Genomic DNA, 26,029 nt, shown 5'->3' on the forward strand with positions numbered 1-26,029 from the left:
CAGCATGAGCAGGGAAGTCATTGTGCCCCTGTACTCATCACTGGTTAGGCCACCCCTTGAGTCCTGTGCCCAGTTCTGGGCCCCTCAGTTTAGGAAAGATGTTGAGCTGCTGGAACGTGTCCAGAGAAGGGCAACCAAGCTGGGCAGGGTTTTGGAGCACAAGCCTTATGAGAATAGGCTGAGGGAGCTGGGGTTGCTTAGCCTGGAGAAGAGGAGGCTCAGAGGAGACCTTATTGCTGTCCACAACTACCTGAAGGGAGGTTGTAGCCAGGTGGGGCTTGGTCTCTTCTCCTGGGTGGCCAGCACCAGAACAAGAGGACAGAGTCTCAAGCTGTGCCAGGAGAGGTTTAGGCTGGATGTTAGGAAGAACTTCCTCACAGAAAGAGTGATTTGCCATTGGAGTGTGCTGCCCAGGCAGGTGGTGGAGTCACCCTCACTGGAGGTGTTTAGGAAGACTGGATAGGGTGCTTGGTGCAATGGTTTATCTGATTAGATGGTGTTGGATGATAGGTTGGACTCGATGATCTCTGAGGTCTTTTCCAACCTGGTTAATTCTATTCTATTCTATTCTATTCTATTCTATTCTATTCTATTCTATTCTATTCTATTCTATTCTATTCTATTCTATTCTATATAATATTAATGTCTTGCATAATTTTGCTTTTCAAAGTGTGATGTGCATGCTACTTGTCATTATTGTTAGCAAAAATGAATTTGGCTCCTCATCCATTTGTTCTGCTTTAATGTCTAATATGATTTTGGTAAAACTAACTTAAATATATCTGTAATTCATGTTCTTAATAAAATATTTTTAATCCTGATTTAAAATAATGGTTTATTAAATATTTCAAATTATAGCTTTTTTTAAACCTCAGTCATCTGGATGCTGAATCAGAAAGCAAGTACAATCATAGTTTTGTTTGTCAAAATTAATTTTTAAAAAAATAATTTATATAGCATTCAGAGTGTTATTTTCATCACATTATGTAAAAAATTCATGTTTTCTTTATCATTCAGTTCTTCAAAAGAGGTTTGTTTTTTTATTTGTTTGGTTTGGTTTTATTAAAATGAAAATAAAATATATGTAATCAAAAGAGTTTTAAAAACTAGTAAAAAGCCTTTAGCCACAGAAGAAAGTCCACAATAGAATCACAGAATTGTTAGGGTTGGAAGGGACCTCAAGGATCATCTAGTTCCAAACCCTTGCCATGGGCAGGGACACTTCACGCTAGATCAGGTTGCTCACAGCCACATCCAGCCTGGCCTTGAAAACCTCAAGGGATGAGGCTTCCACCACCTCCCTGGGCAACCTATTCCACCCTTATGATGAAGAACTTCTTCCTAACATCCAATCTGAATCTTCCTATTTCTATTTTTGTTCCATTCCCCCTAGTCCTGTCGTTACCTGACACCCTAAAATGTCCCTCACCATCTTTCTTGGAGGCCCTGAAATTTTATCTACAGGTAGCTAATAGTTTTGTAGAAACAATTTGATAAAGTTTTGAAAATCTAAAGTGAAAAATTAGGGAAGTTATCCAGTTTATTTTTATGTGTAAGTTTGGGTCCTATTGTTATTTCCTCCTTTTATACTTTGCCTCCTATTTCCAAACCATTTCAGTTAAAATGGGAAATACATCTCAGAGAAACTGCTGCCTTTCTACATGAACTACCAACTACTTAGATTTACTATAATGTGCCCTCTGTGTGACACAAGAGGCACAATGTGCTTAAATCCGTAAAGAATTCAGCAATTTACAGCCAGGGTAGATGTTTAAGAGCATGTAGGCACCTAAGTAGTGTTACACATTCTCTAAATTTATGCTGCTGCTGTATGTGGACAGAACTCTTGTTGCTGAACTTCTGGAGCTTATCACATGCTTAGGAGTCCTCAGTTCTGAGAATATTAGTCTAAAATCCTGAAGGCTTAATTTTGTGTGTATATTTGGAGTACATTTATATACATTGACTGCTTTGACAACAGTGTGGTGGGTTGAAACTGTTACTCAAAACATCAGTAATGACATGAGAATGAGGAGATGCTAACTGAGGCAAACTTTATTGGAGGCAAACTCTGATAATGCTTCAAGAGAGTAAGAATCAAAGTTCACTCTTACAAAGAAGTTTCACTCATTTCTTAATTGTTAATATTCAGCTGCCAAAGTGAATAAGCAACAAGATCCTAAATGTAAAAGCCAGTTAATCCAGGCTGTTGACTGGTGAGAAGGGATAGTTTAACATCGAGTGTATCTCATGCTTTCTTCTCTCAGTTCTACCTCACCAAACTGCATTCTTCTGGAGCTTAGTTTCTGCTGAGAAATAAAAACCAAACAAAAACCCCAATGTTGCTTATAGCCTGAACTATATCCCCAAATTGTCTTAACATAGAATTGATGATGTACCACTGCAGACCCCTTTTTTGCTTCTTATGTACCTAAGATATAGTGCATACAGATTTCTACTCCAGAAAACCTCAGTATCTTAATAAAGAATAAAGCTAAAATATGATATGAAACTAAAAGTATGCTTAACTTTCCAAAACCAAATAGATGTTTATAACCAGTCATTTTTCCTCTGCTAAACTACTCTGAAAATGAAATATGCCTTTTTTGTGGTTTATGGTGTTGCTGGCAAGACTGATGTTGGAGACAATTCTTCAGGCACCAAAAATACATGCAGATCTCTACAGATGTCCCTGACATAAAAGCTTCACTCACATTTAGTCCAAGCTGTCATGACTCCATTGATGTAGGCTGTCATTTACTGGAGCTCTTAAAATACCCTTATCCCCCTACAGTAGTTGTCAGATACCATATGTACCCCTCAAAACAACACAGAACATGCAAATGAGACAAATTTTGTTGAGAGTGTTCCATAAATTTTCAAACATGGTCTATTTGAAAAAGGCAGATGAGTGCTTGAACATAAAACCTCTTTTTTCAGATCTATACCAGAAGTGGCAAATGTTGCTACTGCAACATGGCAAACACATGAAGGATGTCAGACCATATTTAATTTGCTCTTGCACAATCTTCATCTTAAGCACAGTAGGCCCTAATGTATTGGCGCTTTCTTACATTTAGTAACATTTCTGCAATTCAATCTGCTGTTAAAGGGAACAGATTTAGACTTCTACAAGATTTTTAGACTTAATGGAATGAAGCTGGAGGTGGGGAGATTCAGACTAGATGTGAGGAGGAGGTTCTTCACCATGAGAGTGGTGAAACCCTGGAATGGGTTGTCCAGGGAGGTGGTTGAGGCCCCGTCCCTGGGGGTGTTTAAGAGCAGGCTGGATGAGGCTCTGTCCAGCCTGATCTAGTGTAGGGTGTCCCTGCCCATGGCAGGGGGGTTGGAACTAGATGATCCTTGTGGTCCCTTCCAACCCTGAATGAAACTATGAAACTATGAAACAGAGGGAAATGTGCTATTTCTGATATTTAATGTAATTCTCATTTGATGTATTTCTAATATTTAACATAAACTGCACAATGCAGTCGAAGTGTTACAAGAGGTTAGTTAGATAGTGTGATTCCAGCATAAGGAAAAGTGAGTCTTTTTTTATTTAGAAGTGGTAGCATTGTTGGGTGGGTCTCCTAAAGTTCTTGTGGGTTCGATTTCATATTTTCCCTTGTATCCGCCCCTGAACTTCTACCAAGCCTGCCATGCTTCATTTCAGACTCATTTTTTGTACCTACTAATTAAGGACTTTCAAAGTGTGTATGTATTATATAACCAAATATGATGTCACAAGCAGCTTTAAAGAAGTAAATGGTTGCAAATAGTAGCTAGAGTTTTTTCTCTCTCTCTTTTCAGACATACAAGCTGTCATACTTGAAGTCTGAAATATTTCTGCAATAATACTGGTATCAGAACTTAGCTATATCAATGGATACACTATTGCATTCCTCACTGCCAATATGAAAAAAACTTTTATTCATGCTAAGTAGCCTCTAACTGTGCCCTTGGTTCCTCTGCTCCAACTTTATAGAATGGAATGGAGTGGAATGGAATGGAATGGAATAGACTAGACTAGACTAGAATAGAATAGACCAGACCAGGTTGGAAAAGACCTCAGAGATCATCGAGTCCAACCTATCACCCAACACTATCTAATCAACTAAACCATGGCACCAAGCACCCCATCCAGTCTCTTCCTAAACACCTCCAGTGAGGGTGACTCCACCACCTCCCTGGGCAGCACATTCCAAGGGCAAATCACTCTCTCTATGAAGAATTTCTTCCTAACATCCAGCCTAAACCTCTCCTGGCACAGCTTGAGACTCTGTCCTCTTGTTCTGGTTGCTTGGGAGAAGAGACCAAGCCCCACCTGGCTACAACCTCCCTTCAGGTAGTTGTGGACAGCAATAAGGTCTCCTCTGAGCCTCCTCTTCTCCAGGCTAAGCAACCCCAGCTCCCTCAGCCTATTCTCATAAGGCTTGTGCTCCAAAACCCTGCCCAGCTTGGTTGCCCTTCTCTGGACACGTTCCAGCAGCTCAACATCTTTCCTAAACTGAGGGGCCCAGAACTGGGCACAGGACTCAAGGGGTGGCCTAACCAGTGATGAGTACAGGGGCAGAATGGCCTCCCTGCTCATGCTGTCCATACTATTCCTGCTCCAGTCCAGGATGCCATTTGCCTTCTTGGTCACCTGGGCACACTGGTGGCTCATGTTCAGCCTACTGTCAACCAGCACCCCCAGGTCCCTTTCTGCCTGGCTGCTCTCCATCCACTCTGACCCCAGCCTGTAGCACTGCATGGGGTTGCTGTGGCCAATGTGTAGAACCTGGCACTTGCATGTGTTAAATCTCATGCCCTTGGACTCTGCCCATCTGTCCAGCCTGTCAAGGTCCCTGATAACGCTACTGCCCATTGGCTCTTCAAATAAACCACAGAAGCATAAGTAGGATTCCTTTAAGTGGTTTGTTGTGGATTGTTGGGGTATTTTTTAAACACCTTTGTTGAACTTTATAAAAACTGCCTTTTGCAAGGTTTATGTTGCACGTAATGTTTCTTTTTTGTTCTTTAATTTCAGTAATCTTAAACCTATCCAATTTTTTGGTCATTGCATGTCCTTAACAATATTCATTCCAGTAGAAATGGTACTGCTGTTTGATTTGTGTCCGGCGCGCTCTGCTACAAGTTTGTTCTTTGCTGTTAGGCCTTTGCCGTGCTCATCATGATTTCCCTTCTGTTTATAAATTATTTCAACATATATGGAATAGTTTACTTTGTCAATGAATTAATTTTATGTGGATAAAATTATGCTTGGATAAATGACTCATGTGCCAATTAACTCCAGCATTTGCACAGTAGAAATTTGCACTTGTGGAGTGCAGTCTGATCTGCCTAGATCAACATTCAGTATCACAATAAACATGTTCATGTCTCAAGGCACTGTTGGGTTTAAACCTCTCTCTCCCTTGTAAATAAATTCCAGAGCCAGAGAAATTAAATTATAGCAACGCTTTATTTGCTGCATTGAGTCTGAATATTCTGAGTCTGCTTTGAGGCTTTTGACTTGCCCAGAGACCATTTTTTACAGTTTAACACTGCAGGGGCACCATGAGCAACCTCGTTTTATTTCTTTCCCATTTTTCAATTGCAGTCTAATGAAGCTGGCTGTATGTAATGTGCTTTTCATGAAGAGTTTAGCTGAGCTTTACTGTGGGGAAGTACTTGTATATTAGTTTTGGGTTTATTTTCACATTTTTATTTATTCTTCATTGATTCATTATTCTGAAGCTCTGTTACATCTACTTTTTCCATTCCAAACAGATGGCTGTGATATCTTCAAGGTTCTTCATAAAGATGTAATGGATTATGCTTACATGCAAAACTTCTAATAATTTTGTTTTATTGTAAAGACTTAACAAATAATTTGTCTGTAGTCTCTTTTGGAAGTGTTTACATTCCTTTGTTCATATATGAGAAGTGGAAATGCATAATAGCTTGAACAGGTTGACAGTCTTCATAAGCACAAGGACACATAATCATAGAATTATAGAACCATAGAATCAATAAGGTTGGAAAAGACATCAGAGATCATTGAGTCCAATCTACCCAACTCCTCATGAATACTAAACCATGACTTCAAGTGCCACGTCCATTCCCTTTTTGAACACCGCCAGAGACAGTGAGTCCACCACCTCCCTGGGCAGCCCATTCCAATGGCCAACAACTCTCTCTGTGAAAAACTCCTCACATCAAGCTTAAGCCTCCCCTGGTGCAGCTTGAGACTGTGTCCTCTTGTTCTGGTGCTGGTTGCCTGGGAGCAGAAACCAACACCCACCTGGCTACAACCACCCCTCAAGTAGTGAGCAAGAAGGTCTCCCCTGAGCCTCCTCTTCTCCAGGCTAAACAATCCCAGCTCACACAGCCTCTTCTTACAGGGCTTACATCCAAGAGTCTCAATATCCTTCTTAAATTGAGGAGCCCAAAACTGGATGCAGGAATGAAGGTGTGGCCTAACCAGTGCTGAGCACAGGGCAGAATGACCTCCCTGTTCCTGCTGGCCACACTATTCTTGATGCAGGCCAGGATGTCATTGGCCTTCTTGGCCACCTGGGCACACTACTGGCTCATGTTCAGCCAGCTGTCAATAATTTGCATTAGCTGCCACCCTGACATGTTTCAAAGTCTCACTTCAATGACATCTTTCCTTGAGCCAAGAGGGTTCTGTGTTCCTATTGATTTCAGTGGAAGACTTGGCAATTATTGTCCAACAGACCACTTACTAGGAATAGAGAGATGAAGTCTTCTGCTGTGAAAGTGTAGTTTCTGTAAAACCGGTGTGTGGGCAGGTATGTGGACAGGTGCCTTTCTCATCAGAACACATGGCCTGAACACCTGTTCTCCAGAGTTTGCTTTTGTTAACAGTCTTAAGGTTTCTCACTCAGAATAACTCAGCTAGCAACCTTAATTATTCTCTCCTGGGGAATTGCTTCCAATTCTTTTTGCAGGTTAAACTGGCAGCCCTCTAGCATGAGGGCTACCAGAACCCCCTTGGAGCTCTCGTATGAGGATCAAAATCTGGCTACAGGGTGGGGTTGTAAAGAGACACTGTGATTCTGCTTTCTCATGGAATGAAACATTGGTTCCATGCTATGGTTTGACAAATTTTTCTGGACTTAACTGAAGAACAATGTAAATGTTTTCTGTGGGTTTCATGCATTAAACTTTATGAAGGTCTTCTCCCTCTGAGCAATAAACCTTTTTCAAACGAACAAACTAAATGAAAGACAGTGGTCAGGCTCAGCACTCTGAAAGTGTCATTTGCACTTTGAGCACTCTTGAAATCTTAATGAAAAAATCCTTCAGAATGGTCCAGTGTTGATAAACTGTGATCAATAAAGCAAGCTGTACTACGATTTGAGAGTGCTAGATACAGTTAAAAAACTATATGGTCATATAATATGTACAGCCATGCTCGATCACTTGTAGCAACAAGGAAAGGGCTAAGTTTATATACTCAGATACAGTCCTGGAATAATGACAATGGATGTTATTTAACTTAAAAATAGTCTTCAGCCTGTAACTTCTCTGTGGCAGTCAAGCATCCAGTGCCACACTATACCCTGTTACTATAACTTAATTTCCTAATTCAAGTTTGTGAGGTGGTAAAAAGTCATTCAGGATGGTTCTAAATAGCATTTCTACATAACAGCATGGAATATGTGATCTGAGCTGGGGTTGCTTAGCCGAGAGAAGAGGAGGCTCAGGGGAGGCCTTATTGCTGTCTACAACTGGATTCAGTTGTGTAAGACCTTGCCCTTGCTGCAGTGTTCACTGCATGCTTCAATGCAACAGGTTGAAGGCCCTTATTATCACCCCACCCTTCCAACCCTGGTGTGTCTTCCTGCCACTTGTCACAGATAATTTTGATATTGTCACCATCTCCCACCTCAAGTGAAATGGCAGGCTGAAAGCTGTCTTTAGGCTCATCTATAATGCACCTGGTTTTAACACCCTCCCCCTTCAAGCTTACTTTAAAGCCCTTTCAACAAACCCACCAATTCATGTGCCAGGATCTTTTTCGCCCTCTGAATAATGTGTTTGTTCTAATTTTCCCCTTGTCAGTTGGGCATATTTGTATTTTAACAGTAAAGCAAATTTATACAACCTAACAGAAAATATACAATTAAAATTAAGTTGATGTAAAGTGTATCACTTTTTAATTGACCCTGTCAACTGGGGTTTCATGAATGGGACTGCAAGAAAGTTTTACACTTTTTATTGTTATTGTTAGATATTTATAATACTAATATTTCAACAAAAGTGATACACAAAATGATCATAAGATCACAGGTTGGAAGGGACCTTCAACGATCATCAAGTCCAACCCCCCTGCCAGAGCAGGACCATAGAATCCAGCACAGGTCACACAGGAACACATCCAGATGAGTCTTGAAAGTCTCCAGAGAAGGCGACTCACAGAATCACAGAATAACCAAGGCTGGAAAAGACCTCAAAGATCATCAAGTCCAACCTGTCACCACAGACCTCATGACTAAACCATGGCACCAAGTGCCATGTCCAATCCCTTCTTGAACACCTCTAGGGACGGTGACTCCACCACCTCCCTGGGCAGCACATTCCAATGGCGAATGACTCTCTCAGTGAAGAACTTTCTTCTCAGTGCTCTGTGACCCTCACAGTGAAGAAGTTCCCCCTCATGTTGAGGTGGCACCTCCTGTGCTGTAGTTTATATCCATTGCCCCTTGTCCTATCACAAAGTGCAAGTGACACCCAACCCTCAGATATTTATAAACATTTATTAAATTCCATCTCAGTCTTCTCCTCTCCAGACTAAAAAGCCCCAGGGCTCTCAGCCCCTCCTCACAGGGTGCATGCTCCCATCCCTCAGTCACCCTGGTGTTGTCTGCTGGTATCCAGGGAAAAAATTCACTCTTGCAGAACGTTTTTGTTGCTGTTGTTGTTAAAACTTTGTTATCTTCATCTGAAAAGCACAGATTTTCCTGCCAAGCAAAATTATAATTATGGAAAGATTGCATTGTAATAGCTACCGTTGTGATTTGTTTCACAAAGTATTAGTGGGTTTGGTCTCTTTGCATGGAGGCAAAGCAAACCATGAGCTCCAGTTGTACATTATGAACGATCTATGGAAAATAAAGTTATTTTAAAATCCCCTTCTTTCACCACCACCACCTCCCCTTTCCCAGGATATCTGCCCCTTTTCCACCCCACCCACCCCATTTTCCCCCTTTTTCCCGTCAAATTCCAGGGCACCTGGGCTCTGTTGGAGTCTCCTCCCACCCCAGGTGTGACCACTTGGCCCTTCCCTTGCCTTTTTTAATCTCGCCCAGGAAAAGTAGGAACCTCAAGCTGAGCCCATTTGGGCTGAGGGATTTAACTCTCACCACTGGTGAGTGCCCATGGTGCACACTGGGTGATGGTGGTGGTGACAACAAAGGCTGGGGGGCCTAGTGGCCCCCCGGTTAGGTAGGAATAGGATTGATGACTTCTCCAATATCATCCATGGGTGCTGGCTGAGTCTCCTTACTGGGGCTGAGCTCCTCTGTGTGGTATCTTGGCTGGTTGAGGCTCATGGCTCTGACTCTGGGATGGGAGCAAAAATGGTGGTGGTGGAGCAGAAGCTGTTTGGCCAGGGTGGAAGGTGGTATAGAGGGAGTAGGAGCCGCTTTGGGAAGATGAAGTGAGGTGGTGATGGGAGAACAGTTTTGTTGCTGCATCTCCTCACTTCCCTGCGCACCAAAGACTCCACTATCTCATGGTTGCTGCCCCCCAGCATTACATCTCCCCCCAGCATTACATCTCCCCCCAGCATTACATCTCCCCCCAGCATTACATCTCCCCCCAGCATTACATCTCCCCCCAGCATTACATCTCCCCCCAGCATTACATCTCCCCCCAGCATTACATCTCCCCCCAGCATTACATCTCCCCCCAGCATTACATCTCCCCCCAGCATTACATCTCCCCCCAGCATTACATCTCCCCCCAGCATTACATCTCCCCCCAGCATTACATCTCCCCCCAGCATTACATCTCCCCCCAGCATTACATCTCCCCCCAGCATTACATCTCCCCCCAGCATTACATCTCCCCCCAGCATTACATCTCCCCCCAGCATTACATCTCCCCCCAGCATTACATCTCCCCCCAGCATTACATCTCCCCCCAGCATTACATCTCCCCCCAGCATTACATCTCCCCCCAGCCTCTCTCCACTTGAGAACAGCAGGGCCAATGGTCTGAATTATTTTTATGCTAATGATTATTCCAGTTCACATTATAATGACTTGGTGACATGTGTATCCTGGTTCTCATCCTGTAGGTTATGATGATTCTGCCTTAGATAAGAATGTTCAAATACTTGTTTTGTAACCCTATACCTTCATACAAAAGAAAGGGAAGAGGAATTATTTGGTCTGTGAGAGTAAAAGGAATTGTTTTCTACAAGCCTAACAGTTTTAGCTGAACTGTTCATCTACCTTGCAGAAAATGTGTTGTCATCAATAGTTTGTTCTCTTAAGTCTGCTTTTATTCATATCATGTATATATGAATATACACAGGTTTCAGTTTACAGCTGGAGAAAACCAACAATTGAATAGCACTTTGTTTTAAAAGAACATGTAGTTTATGTGTTTGAATTAGGACCAGGAGAATAGAATAGAATTAACCAGGTTGGAAGAGACCTTTGAGATCACTGAGTCACATCTATCATCCAACACTATCTAATCAACTAAACCATGGCACCAAGCACCCCATCCAGTCTTCCAGTCTCTTCCTAAACATTTCCAGTGGCAGTGACTCCACCACCTCCCTGAGCAGCCCATTCCAACATAAAAAACCACCAAAAATGTTAGTGTGCATTTGCACTTGATGACCATTTAAGAGAAAGCTAAGCTGTTTTATGGAATCAAAGGTTGTTTAATGAAATAGAAACAGCATGATTGAAGATAAACCATTAACCACAGAGAAGACATAATCTGTACTACTGAGCAAAATGAAAATAAACTACTCCATCAGGCTTCCAATGTTTCTTGAAGTCTCTTACTAACATTAACGTTGTTAAATTCCCTTATTATTACCCTAAATTACCTACATTCTTATGTTGCTGCTGTTTAGGTTCATATTATGTTAAGGTACAATCTTAATAGGCCCTTTTAAGCTCCTTTCCTTAGATACTATTTTCAAAATGTGATTGCTTTCTACTTCTTAGGCTGGAGAAGAGGAGGCTCAGAGGAGACCTCATTGCTGTCTACAATGACCTGAAGGGAAGTTGTAGCCATGTGGGGGTTGGTCTCTTCTCCCAGGTAACCAGCCCCAGAACAAGAGGACATAGTCTCAAGCTGCACCAGGGGAGGTTTAGGCTGGATGTTAGGAAGAAGTTATTCACAGACAGAGTGATTGGCCATTGGAATGTGCTGCCCAAGGGAGGTGGTGGAGTCACCATCACTGGAGGTGTTTAGGAAGAGACTGGATGGGGTGCTTGGTGCCATGGTTTAGTTGATTAGATGGTGTTGGGTGATAGGTTGGACCTGATGATCTCAAAGGTCTTTTCCAACCTGGTTAATTCTAATTCACATATTTTTCTAAATTTTCTTAAAATTGATTGTATTAACCAGAAAATAATCCCCTCCCGAGAGTTCTGGGGATCTATTTTTGTGTGCTTTATTTGCTGCATGTTAATGTAGAGCTCAAGAATGACTATCAGATTGCCTTCAATTTTAATTGATGCATTTCTGTGAGCTAGAAGCAATGATCACAGCAACAGTTTCATTTTCCAAACTGATTTCTGGTGTTTCGACTTCTGCTCTTGAGGGCAGGACATTGACAGAAGGGTTAAATACTTTACATTGCAGTGTTACATATGATTAAGGGTGTTTCATTGTTTATCTTAGACTCAGCATGAATTTCATCCAGGCTTTCTGCACTTAATACAAACTTTTTCTGCACCAAAAGCATTTCTAGAGGGTCAGTTCAGGCTGCATATTAAAATTAGTGCTAGTGATGGGATGAATGTGCTATAAAATTCCCCTTGCAAAGCCGCCTGTTTTTCTTCAAGGCAGACAAGAAGCATGAGCATTATATTCTCAGGTCATCATCACAGAAAAATATTTTTTTTCTTAAATCCTCTTGCTCCTTTGGATCACACAACAGTAAACACTGCACTGTATCTTTCTTTGATTTTCCTGTTCAAAAGAGGTGGAGCATTTATGTGTGCTTTGCCATTCAAACATTCCTGGTGGTTCTATTTTCAACTGAAAAAAAAAAAAAGCTAAATTAGTAACACATGTGCTGATTCTTCTGGCTGAAACAGAGGGCAAATTTTTCTACTATATTCTGGGTTAACTTTTTTAACATTTATTGGTTATGGAACCCTGTGTTCTACTTTTTTGTGAGCAGCCTTTCCTATAAAGAGTATCATACAGCACAGAAATCTCCCTGAAGTCAGTGGAGAATAGTATGAGGAGGGGGAGCCAAACATATGCAGAATGACTATAAAATGCATTTTATGGAGCTAGACCCCAATAAAGTGTAACATCCCAGTATTGCACAACCCAACCTGTTTAGGTGTATTTTGTTAATGTACTGTCCCCACTTACACCAAAATTGCAAAGCAGGTAACCCAGAGAATAACCAGAAATAGCTTGGTTATATGATTGGTAATATTGATCCATTGGCCCAAGATGTGAAAAAACCTCATATACCAGAAACCTTTATAGTTCTTGTGCACAATAGATTTGGGGGTCTCAGTGTGAAATAGAATGGAAGGCTTAAGAGTAGGACAGAAAAAAAGGCCTGAGAGGAAAAATCTACTAAGGAGAATCAAATTCCAGTTTAAGGAATATCATTTTGACAACCATGAAGCTGAATTAGAGGTATGTTTTTCACACAGGCTGAGTGTGAGATTCCTCCCCCTTTCTTCATCTGAACTAACTTCATTATTGTAATTTACTTAAGTACAAATTTCACCCTTTCTCCCTGGTAATGTACTAGCATATATGGTAGAATAGAATTAACCAGGTTGGAAAAGACCTTTGAGATCAAGTCCAACCTACCATTCAACACCATCTAATCAACTAAACCATGGAGCCAAGCACCCCATCCACTCTCTTCCTAAATGCCTCCAGTGATGGTGACTCCACCACCTCCCTGGACAGCACATTCCAGTGGCCAATCACTCTCTCTGTGAAGAACTTCTCCCTAACATCCAGCCTAAACCTCCCCTGTTGCAGCTTGAGACTGTGTCCTCTTGTTCTGGTGCTGGCTGCCTGGGAGAGAAGGAGAAGACCTCCCTTCAGGTAGTTGTAGACAGCAATGAGGTCTTCCCTGAGGCTCCTCTTCTCCAGGCTAAGCAACTCCAGCTCTCTCAGCCTCTCCTCATAGGGATTGTGCTCCAAACCCCTCACCAAATTTGTTGCCCTTCTCTGGACATGTTCCAGCAACTCAACATCCTTCCTAAACTGAGGGAACCAGAACTGGACACAGGACTCCAGGTGTGGCCTCACCAGTGCTGAGTCCAGGGGCAAAATGGCCTCCCTGCTCCTGCTGGCCACACTGTTCCTGATGCAGGCCAGGATGCCATTTGCTTTCTTGGCCACCTGGGCATACTGCTGGCTCATGCTCAGCCTACTATGAACCAGTACCCCCAGGTCCCTCTCTGCCTGGCCACTCTCCAGCCACTCTGACCCCAGCCTGTGGCACTGCATGGGGTTGTTGTGGCTGATGTGTAGAACCCAGCACTTGCATGTGTTAAATCTCATGCCCTTGGACTCTATCCATCTGTCCAGCCTGTCAAGGTCCCTCTGTAGAGCTCTCCTACCCTCTAACATGGATGTTCATATCATCTTTCATTCTCCTTAGTCTTTGATTGTTTGCTTTATTGGTAATAGAGATGCATGTCTTTTTACTTGGATCTGTAGATCATCTAGCAATGACAACCGATAAACACTACAGACTGCAACACTTTTTCATAGTGTTTTTTAAAAAGATTTGAAGGCTAGATGGATTTTGACCTTCTGTTGCACAAAAGGAAACAAATATTATGGTAAAAATGTGAAAGACAGAACCCAACCGTTTCTATAGGTAGAATACCTGCTTCTCTTAAAGAGGCATGAAATATGTCCTTTTCCTTCCAAGAATATTGAAAATATTCAAGGTATATTTAGGAGCCAATATCACAGAATTGCCTAGATTGGAATATACGTTTAAGATGGAGTCCAATTAGTAGCCGAACAGTGACAAGTCTTTGAGTAAGCCATATCTCTCAGCACTATGTCTACACAACTCTTAAACACCTCCAGAGATGGGGACTCCGCCACTTCCTTGAGCAAGCCATTCCAGTGCCTGATAACCTTTCAGTAAATAAATTCTTCCTAACAGCCAGTCTAACCTTCCCTTGGCACAGCCTGAGGCCATTTCTTCTTGTTCTATCACTTGTCACTTGGTTGAGCAGACCAACCCCCACCTTTCTACACTTGTAGAGAGCAATAAAGTGTCCCCTGAGCCTCCTTTTCTCCAAACTAAACAACCACAATTCTCTCAGCTGGTTTGTAAGCTCATAGAAAATATTCCATTTGGTCCCACAGACTCATCTCTGTGTGGTGCAGCAGGTCACTGACCATATCTTCCTGGATTGCAGGAGGATCATTCTTTTCCTAATCCCTGTCTTCTAGTTCAGGGGTTTGGATTTCCAGAGTACTGCTGGTCCTGTTACTAAACATGTCCAGAGAAGGGCAACAAAGCTGGAGAGGGGTTTGGCACACAAGCCCTATGAGGAGAGGCTGAGGGAGTTGGGGTTGCTTAGCCTGGAAAAAAGGAGGCTTAGAGGAGATCTTCTTGCTGTCTATAACTACCTGAAGGGAGGTTGTAGCCAGGAGGGGCTTGGTCTCTTCTCCCAGGCAACCAGCACCAGAACAAGAGGACACAGTCTCAAGCTGCACCAGGGGTGGTTTAGGCTGGATGTTAGGCAGTTCTTCACAGGAAGAGTGTTTGGCCATTGGAATGGGCTGCCCAGGGAGGTGGTGGAGTCGCCGTCACTGGATGGATGTTTAAGGATAGACTGGATGAGGCACTTGGTGCCATGGTTTATCTGATTAGATGGTGTTGGATGATAGGTTGGACCTGATGATCTCAAAGGTCTTTTCCAACCTGGTTAATCCTATCCTATTCACTGAGGCAAAGGCGGCAGTAAGCACCTCAGCCTCTTCCTCATCCTTAGTCACTGTGTTTCCTCCTGTGTCTAATAAAGGATGGAGGCTCTCCCTTGGTCTTTTTTTTACTGCTAATGTAGTTATAAAAATATTTCTTATTGTCTTTTACAGCAGACAGGTTGGAATTGATGGTCTTTGAGGTCTTTTCAAACCTTATTGATTCTGTGATTCTAGGAATTTCTAGCTGGGCTTTGCACTCTCTTAATTTTTTTTTTTTCTCTGCATAGCCTCACAATATCTTTGTAGTCATTGTCTGTGACCTACCCCTTCTTCCAAAGGCTCTAAACTACCCTTTTTTACCCTGAGTTGCAGCCAGAGTTCCCTCTTCAGCCAGGCAGGTTTTCTTTGCTGCTGGCTCATCTTGCATGGGAACAGCCTCCTCCTGCTATACCTTTAAGACTTCCCTCTTGAAGAGTATCCAGCCTTCTTGGGCTCCTTTGTCCTTCAGGACTGCCTCCCAAGGGACTCTATCAAGCAGTTTCCTAAATAAGTCAAAGTCTGCCCTTTGGAAATCTGAGGTGACAGTTCTGCTGACCCTGCCCCTTCTCTGAGAATAGAGAACTCTAGTCATTTCATGATCACACTCAATCTTTTGTGATCTCAACACACATGAAGATAAGACACTGTGATGAGAAAAACAAGCAAATTGCAATTTACTCTTTTGAAAACACCTCCCTCTCACTTCCAAGGATATTTAACATATTTTGAGTTTTCAGAGTTTGGCTTTACTTATGAACATTTTAAATTATCTTTGAGATCTCTTCCGACCTTGTTGATTCTGTGATAAATTATACAGTGTAAACACTCGGACTTCAGAAATGCGAAATGAAACCTACTTGTCAGATACAGCTTTCCCTTTGGTGGAATACAGAACCCCTGGACTGACCAGCTCTCTGTCTTAATGGAAGTTCAGTAGATGCAAAATGCCTGTCTGATGATGACTCTGAAGTAGTTCCCTGTTTGTTTGTTTTCTTGGGGCAGGAGGAAAGATGTCACTTGGATGTCAGGAAGCTTTTGAAGTGTTTAAGCGGGACCATGCTGACAATATTACCATTGAGGACAACAAACAGCTTCTGAAACAGAGGTGAGTGTTACAGCAAGATAAACCTGGAGGTAGACATTTGAGAGTCCATTGTAAGTCTGGGTAGGAATACATAATTTTACATCAGACATCCCAGGCTTCTATTGAGAACTTGGGACAGAAACTTCCTTTTCTTACTGGGTGTATCTCATATTCAGAAGGCACTGAGTGGTGTCAGCATAAACATCTGCATAGAGTATGAATGTGGCATAAGGAATCCTAGTGCCTATTTCCTCAGGTTTTAGTCATCTTATCACCTGGGTTCAACACAGTGTAAAGGTAAGTCATGAATTATCTGGACAAACTAAGACCCATGTGACTGAATCAATCACTTCAGTGTCCATTGTCAAGATGCTTTATTGGCTTTAACACTGAGTTGGACAGTATGCTACGAGATGTTTAACATAAGCTATTGTCTGCTGTTCCTAACTTGTTTGCCAAGTGATTTTTACCTTCTGCCAGTTTTGCTTTAAAAAAAAAAAAAGCTTTCCTTCTCTTAGAATCTCAGAATCAATAAGGCTGGAAAAGACCTCAAAGATCAAGTCCAACCTGTCATCCAACACCTCATGACTACTAAACTGTGGCTTCAAGTGCCATGTCCAATCCCCTCTTGAACACCTCCAGGGATGGTGACTCCACCACCTCCCTGGGCAGCACATTCCAATGGCTAACAATTCCCTCTGTGAAGAACTTCCTCCTCACCTCTAGCCTAAACCTCCTCTGGCACAGCTTGAGACTGTGTCCTCCTGTTCTGGTGCTGGTTGCCTGGGATAGGAGACTAATCCCCACCTGGCTACAACCTCCCTTCAGGGTAGTGGTAGACAGCAATAGATCTCCTCTGAGCCTCCTCTTCTCCAGGCTAAGCAACCTCAGCTCCCTCAGCCTCTCCTCATAGGGCTTGTGCTCCAAACCCCTCCCAAGCTTTGTTGCTCTTCTCTGGACTTGTTCCAGCAACTCAACATCTTTCCTCAACTGGGGGGCCCAGAACTGGACACAGGACTCAAGGTGTGGCCTAACCAGTGCTGAGTACAGGGGCACAGTGACTTCCCTGCCCCTGCTGGCCATACTATTCCTGATGCAGGCCAGGATGCCATTGGTCTTTTTGGCCACCTGGGCACACTTCTGGCTCATGTTCAGCCTAGTATTGACTAGTACCCCCAGGTATGTAAGAATATATGCGTATGTAAGAATTTATCTGTGTGTACTGGATATTTACTAATGCATTTCTTCTGATCAGTGTATTTTATGATACCACATCACTGCATCATCCTTGCTTGAATTATTACATTACAATCATTTTTGACCTTGCTGTACAGAACATTTCACAGCATAATAGGAGGAGCACAGTTCTGAGCCATGCCCTGCATTTCTTCCAGTTAATCACAATTCTTCCATATTTTCTCTGTTATTGCTATGAAGCAATACAGTATTTCCTTCTGGTTTCAGAACATGTGATAGAGATGGGCAGAATGCACAAAGTTTGATGCCAGATTTGCTTTCCCTAAATGGCAAAGAGATTCAGACTAATGCCTTGGGTAACCCCTCTCTAATATGCATCAGCTGAATGCTGAAATCACCGTTATTGTGACTGTTGGTACCCTGGGGCAAGACAGTTTTCCCTGCCATTTGCAGTCATTTTAGGCAAAGATGCCCTATAGCTCCAAGTTTACTGAGTTCATTAGAATGGACTTGTATTCAAACCCAGTCTGTAATTTGGAATGCAGGCTCTGAACTACCAGTTACACAAAAGTTCTGTTACTCAGCCAGTGTCCAAATTGCACAGGAAGAAGTGTGTGGATACCACATGTTTAAAAGTGACCATAACTTCCTTTCATATGTAACCCCTCATGTTAATAATTTTGTTTATAGTTGCATAACCACTTCTGTCATACCACAAACAGTATTTGGTTCACAAATTACTTATTTTTAGCTGCTGGTTTTTTTTTTTTCCTTTGGATATTTTGGGTGGACTATCTTGGACTATCTTATCATAGACTCATAAGATAGTTTGGGTTGGAAGGCACCTTTAAAACTCATCTAGTCCAATCTCCCTACAGGATGCTGGAACATCTTCAACTAGATCATGTTGCTCAGAGCCCTCTCCAATCTAATTTGGAATGTTTTGAGGGGTAGAGGCCTCCACTATGTCCCTGGGCAACCTGTTCCAGTAACTTTTCACTCTCTCTATCAAAATTTTTTTCTAGTTAAAACCATTATCCCTTGTTCTGTCTCAACAGGCCCTGCAGAAAAGTTTATCCCCAGCTCTCTTATAAGCCCCCATTAAGTACTGAAAGGCTTCAATAAGGTGTCCCAAAAGACTTCTCCAGGCTGAGCAACCCCAGCTCTCATTGTCTTTCTTCATGGGAGAGGTGTTTCAGCCTTTGGATCATCTTTTGTGGCACTCCTCTGGACCTGTTCCAACAGATCCCTCTTTTCTGTCCTGAGGACTCCAGAGATGGACAGAGTACTCCAGATGAGGTCTCACCAGAGCAGAATAGAATATCAGAATCATTTCCTTCAACCTGGTGGCCATGCTTCTTTTCATGCAGCCCAGGATACGGCTGGCTTCGTGGCTGTGAGCGCATTGTCAGCTCACATCCAGCTTTACATCCACTAATAGTCCCAAGTCCTCTGCAGGGCTGTTCTCAAACCTATCACCCCCCATTTTCTGTTGATATAGGGGCTTGTCCCAACTCAGGTGCAGGATCCTGCACTTGGCCTTGTTGAACCTCATGAGGTTCACATGGGCCCACTTCCTGAGCTTATCCATGTCCCTCTGGATAACATCCTGTCCCTCAGGCATGTCAACCACACTGCTCAGCATGGTATCATCTGCAAACTCGCTGAGTGTACACTCAATCCCACTATGTCATATGTGACGATAGGAAACAGTACTGCTCTCAGTTTGGACATCCTCAGGGACACTATTTGTCACCAGTCTCCATCTTGACATTGAGCTCTTGTCTATCACCCTCTGGGTGTGACCATGCAATCAATTCCATATCCACCAAGAGCTTCACCCATCAAATCCATCTCTCTCCAATTCAGAGAGAAGGATGTTGTCAGGGGACTGTGTCAGAGGTTTACAGAAGTCCATATGAATGACACTTGTCTGCTGTTGCAATCACCCCAGTATAGAAAACCACTAGGTTGGTCAGGCAACTCTTGGTCTTGATGATGTCATACTGGCTGTCTTTAATCCTCTCCCTGTCTTCCATGTGCCCTAGTGTAGCTTCTAGGAGGATCTGTTCTGTGATCTTCCCAGGCACAGAGGTGAAACTGACAGTTTGGTAGTTCCCAGGGTCATCCTTTCTACCTTTGCTTAGAAATGGGTGCAGTGTTTCCCTTTTTCTAGTCACCAGGGACTTCACCTGATTGCCAATACTCTGCAAATATCATGGAGAATGGCTTGACAGCTACATCAGCCAATTCTCACAGACTGTGGGATGCATCTTGTCAGGTCCCAAAGGCTTCTGTATATTCAAGTTCCTGATCTTCTCTGACAGTGGGAGAGTCTTTGCTCCTCCAGTCCCAGTCCTGTGTTCCATCCACTCCAGAGATTGTCAGTGGAGACTGAGACAAAAAAGTTATTGAATACTTCAACTTTCTTCTTCTCTGTTGTTACCATCTTGCCAGTCTTGCTTGTCACAGATGGTATGCTTTTCCTGACCTCTCTTCTTTGGGCTGACATACCCTTTGTTTTTTGCATCACTTGCCAGTTTCAGCTACAGTCATGCCTTGGCCTTCCTGGCCCCATGCATCCAGGTCATGTCCCTGTACTCTTCCCAGGATACCTCTCCCTATTTCCACAGCCTGTGCATTTCCTTCTTGCCCTTTTCGACCAGCCTGTATTGACTCAACTATGCTGATCTCTTCCCATGCTTGATAGCTTATATCTGGGATTCAAGAGCCTTTATGCCTTATGGAAAGCGTCCCTAAAGATCTGCCAGTTCAGTTCTGCTCCCCTGTCCCTGAGGACTATTTCCCAGGAGTTCCTATTCACTAGCTCTTGGAGAGCTGCAAGTTTGCCTTCCTAAAATTCAGGATGCTGACTTTACTCCTCCTTTGACCTATATTTCTCATGACATTGGTGAACTCGACCAATGCATGATCACTGCAAGCCAGGCTGCTTCAGATCTAGACATCACCAATCAGCTCAGTTGTGTTACTGACTATCAGGCCCCGTATCGCATCCCCTCTGGTAAGGGCTATTACCTGACTTAAGAAGTTATTTTCAATGCATTCCAGGAGTCTCCTGCATTGCCTGTAGCTCATTGTGCTACTTTTCCAGGGGATGTCAGGTTTGTTGAAGTCTGTCAATAGGAAGAGAGCCTTCAAGTGTAGTGCTTCCTGTAGGTGGAGTAAAAAGGTCCTTGATAGGGCAGCCCATAGTAGAAGCCATCCACAAGGTTCCCTGTGTTGTCTTAGTGTCCAATTATAACCCAGAAGCTTTTGACCTCTTTGCCATTCTTCAGCCACAGCTCTTCACCCTCTATTCATTTCTTGATGTAGAGGGCAAACACCTTTTCTCCTTCTCCTGTCCTTTCTGAAGAGCCCATAGCCATCAGTAGCCACACTCCAGTCATGGGATTTGTCTCAAAGTTTCAGTGACCAGGTTGTAGCTTTCTAAGAGCACTGGCATAAGAGGCACTTCAGCTGGACTGCGAGTCATGTTGTCTCCTTAGATAAACACCCCTTAATTCCTTTGAGGTATTTCACTGATATTATTTTTCCTGTTGCCTCATTACATGGGGAGCCCCTGGCTGAACTTCTTAAGGATTTGTGTGCATGATATCATTCTTATTTTAATGGTGACCTGTCAGTGAGTCTAGTTGGAAGTCTGAAGGTTAGCTATTGATTTGGCTTTAAAATTCCTATGAGTGTGAATATACATAGTCATACATATGGCCAAGAAGGCCAATCCGTTCCTGGCCTGTATCAGGAACGGTGTGGCCAGCAGGAGCAGGGAGGTCAGTCTGCCCCTGTACACTGCACTGGTTAGGCCACACCTTGAGTCCTCTGTCCAGTTCTGGGCCCCTCAGTTTAGGAAAGATGTTGACTTGCTGGAATGTGTTCAGAGAAGGGCAAGAAAGCTGGGGAGGGGTTTGGAGCACAAGCCCTATGAGGAGCGGCTGAGGGAGCTGGGGTTGCTTAGCCTAGAGAAGAGAAGGCTCAGGGCAGACCTTACTGCTCTCTACAACTACCTGAAGGGAGGTTGTAGCCAGGAAGGGGTTGGTCTCTTCTCCCAGGCAACCAGCACCAGAACAAGAGGACAGAGTCTCAAACTGTGCCAGGGGAAGTTTAGATTGGATGTTAGGCAGAAGTTCTTCCCAGAAAGAGTGATTTGCCATTGGAATGTGCTGCCCAGGGAGGTGGTGGAGTCTCCATCAATGGAGGTGTTTAGGAGACTGGATGGGGTGCTTAGTGCCATGGTTTAGTTGATTAGATGGTGTTGGATGATGGGTTGGATGCGATGGTCTTGAAGGTCTCTTCCAACCTGGTCTTGTCTATTCACAATATATTTCCCTCCCCCAGCTGGAACTGCCTGTGTATAAGCAATCAGATGTAATCAACTGATTAAATCAAATACTGAAAAGCATTTGTCTTGTTGGGAGGAAAAAAAAAATACAGATTTTTGACATAAAACTTTACACCTGCTACTTCAGAGCTGTTCACAGGGGCAGTAGCTCAGGAACATAACTCAGCGCTGAGTAGATAGTTCAAGTTATTCTATTAGAATACTTGCATATAGGAAATGGCTTTGTAAAACAGAAAAGGTGATGTTCTACAGCTTAGTTTGCACTTAATACAAAGCAATTCTTTTCCATTTTCATTCTGTACATTAATAACTGTTGCCCTACTTTTAAAAAATAAATGTCTGTGCCCAGACAGAATCAGATTTCTGCCACTTGGACTACCTATACTGGACTTCCAGAGAACTTAATAATATCCTGCTTCTCAAAACAACCTTGTTCTTTCAGCATTGCTTCTCTGAGAAGGGGAAAAATACATCTAAATTTCTGGTTAAATACACTACCAAGAAATCTTCCTAGCTGAGCCACTCCAGTGAAATATTGCATACTGCACAAATCTATTAAATCCCATCCTCGTCAATATTTCCAGCAGTAAAGAGCTGCTGAGCTGACAGATGTGATGTAAATCCAGTTTCCATTTTGTTCTCCATTAATTTTTCCACTTTTCTCTTTCCATGTTTCCTGTGCTTCAGCTGTTTAGCAGCTGGCTTGTTTTTATTCAGTGCCTATGGAGGAGTTTCATGGAATAAATAATAGAAAATGAGTTAATATTCATTTAATTCACTAAATGTATCCATACTCTCACTAGACAGCCTCAGAGTTTGTTTTGGTTTACATTATCAATCCAGATTTGGTTTCCAGACTCTTTAATTACTGGCTTGTACATTCAAAAGTGAAAACTTTGCAGAACCGCTTGTTCCACTAAAATTACTGGCTAAATATACCTTAGGGTTTCATCATGAAGTATTTGTCCTGTGGCTAATAGAAGGCACGATTTGGCAACTTCAGCCTTTCTGTGGAGAGGCCTGTGTGCAGCACATACATCAACTCTTTTCATTTAGTAATATAATTGTTCACTCACTGCTATTTGTAGGAATATCACCTTAATGCTAGATAATATCATCTCTTTATTAGAGGAGTATCATAACTAGCCTTTCCCCTTTCACTATTAGAGTAAAACCTTACATGTTTGTCTGGTTTATTTTGACTATGATTCACAGCCACAGATGGAGTTTGCTGGACTCTCAGAAATTAATGCCAAATTTCAATTTACGTTATTGTGCCAGTTATTAAACTGTAGTGTTTGGCAGAAACCTAGGAATAAGAATAGCTGGATAGATAACTGGCTTCAGCTTGTCCAGCTAAATCTCTATAAGCATGAATCAGTCAATAGCCAACAGGAGATTTGCCTCAAGGATTACTAAGTAATTTATGAACTGAGTATTTGGCTCATGGGATCTGAGAGAAAGAGAGATGTATTTTGCAGTGTTTGCCTTTGATCTTTACACCATCTGCAAGGCCTACTTGGGTGCTCTACCAGTGGAAAAAGCTTACACAGAAGTCTCACAGATACTTCAAAGGCTCCCGCCTTCCTACTAAGAAACATCAAGGGCTGAGAAACCCTCAGTTTCAGCCATTTAGCCATGATGAACTCAGCCTTGAAAGCAAATGTTAGTGAGCAGATATTGAAGCAGGCACCTGAAATTCTAACTTGTTCCAGTTTGACAGGGAAATGGACTAATTGAGAAGGGCAACTTTCCAAACCGTGCGTCCTCAAGAGGAAGTACTTGGCTACTGTGTTTTGACATTGAGATAGACAGAAATAGAATTGGTGGATTTCCTCAGTTACTTTAACTAGACTGATACTCTTCCAGATCAGCTGAATGCCTGCTTAACAATTAAATATTACAGTGCTGCTTCCACATTCAGCAAGTTTCAGCTTATAAACATCCAAGTAACACTTCAGAAGTTCATGTCAAGCCTCGCTAAGGAGGGTAATTGTTATTGGTGATTCCCTCCTGAGGGGAATAGAGTGCCCCATATGTCGGCCAGACCCTTCTCACAGGGAAGTTTGCTGCCTCCTGGGAATACAAGTTAGAGATGTTACCAGAAGGCTGCCTAGTCTGGTGCAGCCCTCTGACTATTATCCCTTACTAGTTATGCAGTTAGGGAATGATGATGTTGCAACCAGAGCTCCCAGGGCTATCAAAAATGTCTTCAGGGCCCTGGGAGATCTGGTTGAGGGGTCAGGTGCACACATAATTTTTTCATCAATACCCTTAGTTGCAGGAGGGAATACCATAAGAAACAGGTCAGCAGCTACAGTCAACAAGTGGCTTAGAGGCTGGTGCAGTCAAAAGAATTTTGGGTTTTTTGATCTTGGAGAACTTTCTACTGCACCAGGTCAGCTGACAACAGATGGAGTACATTTGTCCCAGAGGAGGGGAAAGGTCACAGTGTAGGAGAATGGCCCATCCCTCAAAGGTAAAAAGATTCTAGGAAGGGAATTGGCAGGTCTCATTGACAGGGCTTTAAACTAGTTTTGAAGGGGGAAGGGCCTGAAACCAGTCCCCCCAGGCAGGAGTCTGGGGGTGATAAGCTAGAGCCAGGTGTGAAACGAGCATCCCAGATGAAGTGCATGTACACTAATGCACGAAGCATGGGCAACAAACAAGAGGAGCTGGAAGCCTTGTTACAGCAGGAAAGATATGATGTAGTTGCCATCACAGAGACGTGGTGGGATGACTCACATGACTGGAGCGCTGCAATTGATGGCCACAGGCTCTTCAGGAGAGACAGGCATGGAAGAAGGGGTGGAGGGGTGGCCCTGTACATCAGGGAGGTACTAGGTGCCATTGAGCTGGAGATCAGGGATGATCAGGTTAGTGCCTGTAGGTGAAAATTAGAGGGAAGACCAGCAGGGCAGACATCCTGGTTGGAGTCTGTTATAGACCACCCAACCAGGAGGAAGATGTTGATGAAGCATTCTATAGGCAGCTTAAGGCTGTCTCAGGATCGTCTGACCTTGTTCTCATGGGCGACTTCAACCTGCCTGACATCTGCTGGGATCTCAACATAGCAGAGATGAGACAGTCTAGGAGGTTCTTAGAGTGCATGGAGGACAGCTTCTTATCCCAGGTGCTGTGCGAGCCTACCAGGGGTAAGGCTATGCTTGACCTCCTCTTCACCAACAGGGAAGGGCTGGTGGGTGATGTGGTGGTTGGAGGGTGCTTAGGGGGCCGTGACCATGAAATACTTGAATTTTCAGTACTCAGTCAATCTAAGAGGGGCAGCAAGAAGACCTCCACTCTGGACTTCTGGAGGGCAGACTTCAGGCTACTCAAGGAACTAACTCAGTAGGTTCCTGGGAATAAAGCCCTTAAAAACAAAGGGGTCCAGGAGGGCTGGACCTGTTTCAAGGAAGAATTGTTGAAGGCACAGGGGCAGGCTGTGCCAATGTGCCGGAAGATGAGCCGCCGGGGCAGATGGCCAGCCTGGATGGGTAATGAACTTCTAAAAGAACTAAGGGGAAAAAATGAGGGTGTATCATCTTTGGAAGAAAGGTGAGGCAACCCATGGAATGTTTAAGGATGCTGCTAGGTCATGTAGAAAGAAAATTAGGGAGGCAAAAGTGCATTTGGAGCTTAGTCTGGCCTCTGCTGTGAAATACAACAAAAAAATCCTTCTATAAATATATTAATAGCAAGAGGAAGGGCAGAGACAACCTCCACTCCTTGGTGGACACGGAGGGGAACGTTGTAACAAAGGATGAGGAAAAAGCACAGGTATTTAACACCACCTTTGCCTCAATTTTTACTAGCAGGACAGAATGTCTTCTAGACAGCTGGCCTGCAGAGCTGGCAGATGGAGCCAGGGAGCAGCATAATTTCTCTCTGTTCCAGGACGAGGTCAATAGAGATCTCCTCAGCCACTTGTCCATCCTAGGGTGCTGATAGAGCTGGCAGATGAGCTGGCCAAGCCACTCCCCATCTTTTTTCAGCAGTCCTGGCTCACTGGAGATGTCCCACAATACTGGAAGCTGGCCAATGTGGTGCCCATCCACAAGAAGGGCCGGTGGGATGAACCAGGGAATTATAGGCCTGTCAGCCTGACCTCAGTGCCAGGCAAGATCATGGAACAGGTCATCTCGAGTGTAATCACACGGCACTTACAGGATGGCCAAGGGATCAGGCCCAGCCAGCATGGATTTAGGAAG

General features: G+C 43.3%; 1 protein-coding gene across 1 annotated transcript in view; it reads left to right on the forward strand.

Annotated features, from left to right (window-relative positions):
* The window catches only part of LOC137456979 (kinesin-like protein KIF6), a 133,973-nt gene extending 117,687 nt beyond the window's left edge, over positions 1-16,286 (forward strand). Inside the window, exon 14 of the mRNA XM_068168674.1 lies at positions 16,180-16,286. Coding sequence (XP_068024775.1) covers positions 16,180-16,286 — 107 coding nt within the window. The remainder of the gene's footprint in view (positions 1-16,179) is intronic.
* Positions 16,287-26,029: the final 9,743 nt, after the last annotated feature.

The sequence above is a fragment of the Melanerpes formicivorus genome, unplaced genomic scaffold, assembly GCF_026170545.1.
Source record: "Melanerpes formicivorus ecotype bairdi unplaced genomic scaffold, bMelFor1.0.p_v2 SCAF_151, whole genome shotgun sequence".
Classification (NCBI taxonomy): Eukaryota; Metazoa; Chordata; class Aves; order Piciformes; family Picidae; genus Melanerpes; species Melanerpes formicivorus.